Source organism: Vicia villosa, linkage group LG4 (genome assembly GCF_029867415.1).
Source record: "Vicia villosa cultivar HV-30 ecotype Madison, WI linkage group LG4, Vvil1.0, whole genome shotgun sequence".
Lineage (NCBI taxonomy): Eukaryota > Viridiplantae > Streptophyta > Magnoliopsida > Fabales > Fabaceae > Vicia > Vicia villosa.
In genome coordinates, this window is record NC_081183.1 from 64,844,462 (window position 1) to 64,852,079 (window position 7,618).

General features: G+C 31.8%; 1 protein-coding gene across 1 annotated transcript; it reads left to right on the forward strand.

Annotated features, from left to right (window-relative positions):
• The first annotated feature begins 1,616 nt into the window (after positions 1-1,616).
• On the forward strand, positions 1,617-7,303 carry LOC131594870 (protein arginine N-methyltransferase PRMT10). The gene is made up of 8 exons (XM_058867073.1): positions 1,617-1,892; positions 2,003-2,195; positions 2,297-2,402; positions 2,543-2,732; positions 6,004-6,189; positions 6,277-6,360; positions 6,678-6,890; positions 7,021-7,303. The coding sequence occupies exons 1-7, from the start codon at positions 1,707-1,709 to the stop codon at positions 6,852-6,854; spliced, it is 1,122 nt and encodes a 373-aa protein (XP_058723056.1). The 5' UTR covers positions 1,617-1,706; the 3' UTR covers positions 6,855-6,890; positions 7,021-7,303.
• Positions 7,304-7,618: the final 315 nt, after the last annotated feature.

Sequence of the window (7,618 nt, forward strand, 5' to 3'; positions counted from 1 at the left end):
TCATTCTCACATAAAAATACCTTATATATATATATATATATATATATATATATATATATATATATATATATATATATATATATATATATATATATATATATATATATATATATATATATATATATATATATATATATATAAGGAGGGTTATATTTACTCCAGGAGTAAGTTATTATAACTTACTCAAAATCTAGACCATTGATTCTTTTCAATCTAGTGGTTAAAAATAATAAGTAATTAAATATGGAGAGAGAAAACTATTACTTATTATTTTTAACCACTAGATTGAGAAGAATCAATGGTCTAGATTTGGAGTAAGTTATAATAACTTACTCCTGGATTAAATATAACCTCCTCTCTTTATATATATATATATAATAATTTTTGCGTTCTATAATTATATTCGTGCCGATTAACAAAAACTACAATATTTAATATTTTTTAACGACATTAAAATTACATACTTGTAATAAATTTAGGGACAATTTTGCTAACTTCTAAATTTGTGAAACATTAAAAAATTATTAAGAAGACGAACATTCATAATAATATTGGATTTCTACAGTAAAATAGACAATAAAATTATTTTTATTATTATTTTAGATTAATATAATTGAATTCAAAATCGTAATGATGTTATTTTATATATCTCATTAAATTTATATAAATGTTATTATGTAAATTCATTTAAAAATTTATATATAATTGTTCGTTATATTTTGATGTTATTTATATTCTTATTATATATATATATATATATTTATATATATATATATATATATATATTATAAAAATTAATTTAATTATAGAATACAATAATATAATGAGACTATCAATTTTTTAATTAAGAATGTCATTTTATGTCATTTTGTATTTATCAGCTAGTATAATAATTAATTTATCAAGTTTTCAAATTAACTTATCAACTATCAGCTACAAGTCATCAGCTATACCAAACATAGCCTTAGTGTAATTTTTTGAAAAATTTATTTTTGTTACACTATTTTTCTTTAATATTTACATTTTGTATGATTTTAATTAATTTAAAAATACTTTTATGCATTAAAAAATTTTAAAATTTTAATTATATGACTAATGATGATTTCTGACCTATGTTAAGTGACACATCAATATTATTAGTACATTTCCGTATTTTTGAAAAGAATTTAAAAAAAAAAATTAACAGTGCACATCTTAGTTAACATAAAGGACTAACTTATAATAAAAAACATAAACAATCAATTTATTACAATTAAATAACATATATTGTTGTCTATTTTTTTTATTAAAGGGAAAAGCTAACAAACATGTGCCCCAAAGACACAAGTTAATGAGATATTTATAGAAATATTTTATTGGAACGCGTGCATTCAATGTATTAAAACTTTAAATATGACTTTATTGTATTTAATTATATTTAACTTTTTCTAATTATAATATTCTTAACATGTGTCTTTAGGGCACTCATTAGCATGACCCTTTATTAAAATTGTAAATTAACTTGTTGTGATTTAAATATAGGACAACATTACTTATGTCATTTTATTTATATTTGTGAGTGAAATCAAGACCTAATTTTATTTAGTGTTTTTGTTGATTGTTTCTAAGTGTAATAAATAACGGTAGAGAAGCAAAAGCCAAACCCTACCGCCAAACCAATCCTGCCCTAAAAAAAATTAGTTGCTCCAGAGACCATAACAATAACAATGGGAACCTCTGAAAACGCCGTCAGTGGGGGCCGAGGCACCACCGTCCCCAAAGAGGTCGACTATGCCAATTATTTCTGCACCTACTCCTTCCTCTACCACCAAAAAGAGATGCTTTCTGATCGTGTTCGCATGGATGCTTACTTCAATGCCGTTTTTGAAAACAAACATCACTTTAAGGACAAGGTTAGTCAACTTCTTATATTTGGTATTTGGTTATACAACTCTAGTAAAAATAAAATACATTAGAGTATGAAACAATGGAAATAAATGTTCCAACTTTTTGGGGTATTTAGGTTGTTTTGGATGTGGGAGCTGGAAGTGGTATTCTTGCTATATGGTCAGCACAGGCTGGTGCAAAGAAGGTCTATGCTGTGGAAGCTACTAAGATGTCCGAACACGCCCGCGCACTTGTCAAAGCAAATAATCTTGAAAATGTAGTTGAAGTCATTGAGGGCTCCATGGAGGACATTACCTTACCGGAGAAAGGTTAGTTTTAGTCCTGTTACTGTTGCCTCTTATATGTTTTGTTAATTGTTGGTTGGTTCCTTTTGATTGCCTTAAAATGTCCATGTTTGTATGCCTTGCAGTTGATGTCATCATATCTGAATGGATGGGCTATTTTCTTCTGCGAGAATCTATGTTTGATTCTGTTATATGTGCTCGTGACCGCTGGCTCAAACCAACAGGAGTCATGTAAGTATTGTTTTCTTCCTACAAACCAATGATTTGGAAATTAAATCTTTCTGACATTAAACTTCATTTTTTGAATCAGTAAATCTTTGCTGGCTTTTGATGTTACAGTTGCAATTGATTTAAAAATATTTATTTTGTAGGTATCCCAGTCATGCTCGCATGTGGATGGCACCTATCCGGACTGGGATAGTAGAACAAAAATTGGATGATTACCAGTCATCTATGGGTGATTGGCACAACTTTGTCGATGAAACAAAAGCCTGCTATGGTGTTGATATGAGCACCTTGTCAAAGCCTTTTGCAGAGGAGCAGAGGAAATACTATCTACAGGCAAGTTTAAAACTCAGTACACTAAAGTGTATTTGTTTTGTTTAAGTTAAATCAAATTTTGGTTATGGTTGGAGCTGTCCTCTCTACATCATGTGCTGCCTTGTAGAGACACATGCTCTACAGGGCTGAACAATTCAAATCCTCACTTGGAAGTCATTTTGCGAGGATTATCGTAGGATTTATGCCACAGTGGAGTTGTACATTCCCAAGAGCCTACAAGAACATTAAATGTGATGGTGGGTTAGGCTACTTTCAGAAAAATCTGATCCCAAAGTACTTTAATCCACCGACGCATAAACCAAATTCAGAAACTGTTTTCTAGCCTTAAAACCCTATACTCCCTTGATCCAAAAGCCCTGGTTTCCATGTTGTCATGCAATTTTCTGTGAATGTGCAACTGTGTAAGTGGCTTTGTAATTGTTTCAAAAGTGTTGTTGAATAGTAGAAACAACGGTGCTACGCCACTTTTGTGCCGGCGTTTTTGATGAGTCTGCAATGAAAACTTCAATGCTATCCTTGTTCCACTGCAAGGGCAACAGGCGAAAGCAACCGCTTTAGCTTTTTCAGTTAGAAGACATAGAAGTAAAAAATTTAATTTTAGGGTTTTTCCTTTTCTTTTAAAAAATAGAACTCAAGAGTCTGCACAAGACTTCTGTTTAGAATAGCACTACCCCCGCCCTTAAATATAAGACCCTTTTCCTCCTTTTTCTTCCATGTGGTTTTTATTTTCCTCTCCCTTATTTTCCTTCTCTGTTCTCTTTTCTTCTTCCCTATTCATTTAATTGATTTGGTTACTTTGCTTCTCTTCCTCAACATGTCCTCTTTGTTTTTTCCAATTTATTTCATATCCCTTCTTTTACCCTATTTTGTTTTTACTCTTGTTTCTTTCCAAATATAGTTTTTTCCATCTTGTTTCTTTCCAAATATATTTTTCTTTTCCTGTTTGTTTTTCTATCCATTTTTCTACTTCTATTCATAGTCTGCATTTTATTTTATAGAACGGCCAGTATGAATTGTCAAATCTTTCAACTCTATTTAAATTATTTGTGTACAACATACCTTCCTTTATATATAACTCCTTTGCGGCTTCCTTCCTTTGCTCATAACAATGGATGATACCGATGGAGCTTCGGTTGATGTGTATGTCCAAATGTGTGCTGGGATTCTCTGCAAATAGGCTCTGGATGCTGCTGAATCTCTGATTCATGCTTGTGATTATGTTAGTGCTGGACTTGTTCTTGTGGATGTGGCAGCTGCTTTCTATGGCTTATATCATATGACTCTGATTTGTTCTACTTCTACATCTCTGTTTTCATTTAGTAGGTGTAGGTGATTTGTGTCAAGAGTGGTTGGTGTCGTACGAATAGAGCTTTGAACAAGAGTCAAAACCCTCCCAGTATCTACATTTGTTATCATAAACTGTGTTTTAGGGAATAACTTCACGATAGCTAACTCTGTCATGCTGTCATGTTTGTTATGCAGACAAGACATGCCAGCACTGTAATTGAATTGCATCCCTTTAAATAAGGGAAGGCTCCATTGTAATCATTTCAAGAAATTTCAATACAAAAGAAATATTTCAGTTCAGTTTTTCTCAGGTTCAGTTATGAACGCTGAACCGAAATTGTATCAGTAGCATAGATTGATCCGTGAAGCCTGTTCTCGTTCCTTGTCTAGGTATACAATGAGAGTTATCCCAACTTTCTCTATTCGTAGCAAAGTTCAATTAGGTTGTCGATAGCGCGCTATAGAGACGCTATAGTGGTAAAGCGTAGCAATTCAGGACCTCGGCTCTATGGTTTTGGCCTGCTAACCGCTAGCCGCGATAGCGGTTGCTATTTGGGAAGTCTTGGCGGCGCTATAGCGGTTTTGTAGCGCTTTCCAGACCGCTATTGTGAAGATGAGGGCATTATTGTAATTTTTATTTTATTTTAAGGGATAATTGGTATTTTTTCCTTGTATTATAAAATATGATATTGATGATTTCGGTCATTATCATTTTTCTCTTCACTCAAATTCAGCAAACGGTGGAACCTAAGTTACCGTTCTTTGCAAATTTGCTTCTTCCACTTTCTTCTCTACCTAAAAATCACCAACAACTAAAACCCAGTTTCACTAAAATTCAGCAAACAATGGAACCTAAGTTACCGTTCTCTCTTCGCAAATCTGCTTCTTCCACTTTCTTCTCAACCTAAAAATTAGCAACAACAGCTAAAACTCAACAAGTGGTTTACACAATAAGAGTTACTAGACATAGCTCTAGACTTGCTACATTAGTGCCTTACGGAGATGAGGAGTTGGAGGTGGAAGAAGAAGAGTTTAAAGTTGAATCAAGTGATGAGCAAGATGATATTAATGTAGTGAAACTTAGAAGTGAAAATGAGGCGGATGTGACTTAGGGCCCGTTTGTTTTGGCTTTTTTTAAAAATGATTTTTATAGTGTTACATAATTTTGTGAAAATTTTTTTTACAAAGAAACTTTTTATAAAAGCTTCAAATTAAAATTTTGTTTGAATAGTTATTCTTAAAATGTGATTTTAGGTATTTCGTCTATTTATGGGAAAAAAATTTGGATATCAAAATTTTAAAAAATCACTTAATTTTGAAGCTATTTCAAATAGATTTTCATAAAAATCATTTTTGAAATATAACTTTTTGAAAAAATTGCAATTTTGACAAAATGTTGGTCTTCAATAATGTGAGTTTATGTTATAGGATGTCAAAATAAGTGTTTCATTTTAGAAAAAACGAATATAAAAAAACTTGTAATAGTTTTGGAAAATCTATTAAAAAAATACAAAGAAAAAATCCATTTTTTTAAAGCTGAAACAAACAGGCCCTTAGTCATTTTGTTTACGTTTAGAATTTGGTTTAGTCATTTTGAGCACATTTATAATTTGATTTTGATGAGAACTTATATTGTGGTGTTGTTGGAATTTATGTATTTTGTTGCAACTTCTATTTTTAAAGCATTATGTATGTTGTTGGAACTTATTTTTAAGTATTTACCTTGGTTTTTAAAGTTCACAATAGCGGTCATCCCGCTATCCGCTATGCCACTATAGCATTTTGGGAGTCCGGCGCTTCACGCCGTTATCTGAGATTTAAACAGTAGAATAGTTTACCCATATCTAATCCCATATAAGCTGTGAGACTATTATCTTCTCTAGTCCAGTGAGAGTTATTCCAACTTCTCCGCTGATGATTTCATTAATCCTTTAAGTTATATGTTGCATATAAGACTAATTTATGCTCTCTTTAACTTCTGTAGACATCAATGTGGAGCAATCTTCATCCACATCAAGTTATAGGAACTGCTGGTATAGTAAAGGAAATTGACTGTTTGACTACCACAGTGGCGGACATAGAGAAAGTCAGATCAAAATTTTCTCTATCAATAACTATGGAAAATACAAAATTGTGTGGATTTGGAGGGTGGTTTGATGTACATTTCCGGGTAAGATACTCTAACCTGTAAGTAATGACATTATATCTATCCAATCAAATATCATAAATCTTCTTGTTTCATGCTTTTGCTTACCAGGGACGAACTGAGGATCCAGCTGAACATGAGATTGAACTAACTACCGCACCTAGTGTAGATTACTGTACACACTGGGGCCAGCAGGTTTGTAAAGCACCAATTAGTTGATGATTTTTTTTTTCCAAAATATGTTCTTTGTTTGAAAGAAATTTGAATATCAATGAAGGAGCAGATGGTTACCTTAAATAAGTTCCGTAAAGTGGTTATTCAATTGTTGAAATATAACCTATACATTTTATGGACAGTAAGAGAGACAGGGTTCCCATTCAATCTTTCTGTGATGAATTGGCCATTTATTATTTTGGTCAAAATTTATCTGTTCAATCACCTAGAGCCCATGACTTCCATTTTATTCCAACTGTATGATAACTTTAGTGTCATATGTTTTAATCTTTTGACAGGTTTTCCTTTTAAATCCTCCTACACATGTGGGTGATGGTGATGAGTTAAGTGTTAATTTTCTCATGAGTCGGTCAAAGGAAAACCATCGTTTGATGGAGGTTGAGCTTGGGTGTGAGATTCAAAAGCGTTCGGGCAAGCTTGTTGCACCTTTCAAAAATAAGTACTACATTGAATGATAGTTTAGATTCCTTTGTTCGTGCAGCTTCAAGCAGGTATGCTCTACATGCTTCTTTAATGATGATATTAAATTAAATAGTTACAAATAATGCCTTTCTTGATCTTGTGTCACCAAATTTCCTCAAGTATTTATCCTCATTTAGTCTTTGATTTTTTTTCCATCAGGAAGGACAATCACGTGATTTGTAATCTTATGGAACTGGATGGCTATTAAGGGTTGTATAAGTTCAATTTTGTTTTCAGAAGAAAGCTGTTCCGTTTTGACACGCGACTCTTAAGGATATTTTTATGGCATTATTTGGTGATATGGTTGGATTAATCTCGGATTGGTACTTGATCCCAACACTCAAGCTAAGCTTGTAGCCCTTTTTGTGTTATATATTTATGATATTATTTACTAATGTTTGTATTTATTGGTTATTTAATTGTGGGACGTCTGATTGTTTTATTTTGTCTGATTATACCTCAAATATTTCTTTTGGCAACCCTTAAACCTTATTTCCATGTTTGCTAAAAAAAATTTGACTGGATTTTGGAATGTTGACATTACTTGAAGTTTTCATCTAGAGCATTTGGTTCTCAAGACAGGAAGATATGCACTTCCAATATATTTCCATGTTTGCTAAAAAGCCATTGAAAATTGGAAATATATTTCCAATGTGCACTTCCACACATAATTCATATGTTTTTGAGATTCACCCATTTTAAAATAAAATGTAAATCATAAATGCACTTCTGATATAAATTGAAAATGGATTTCTGA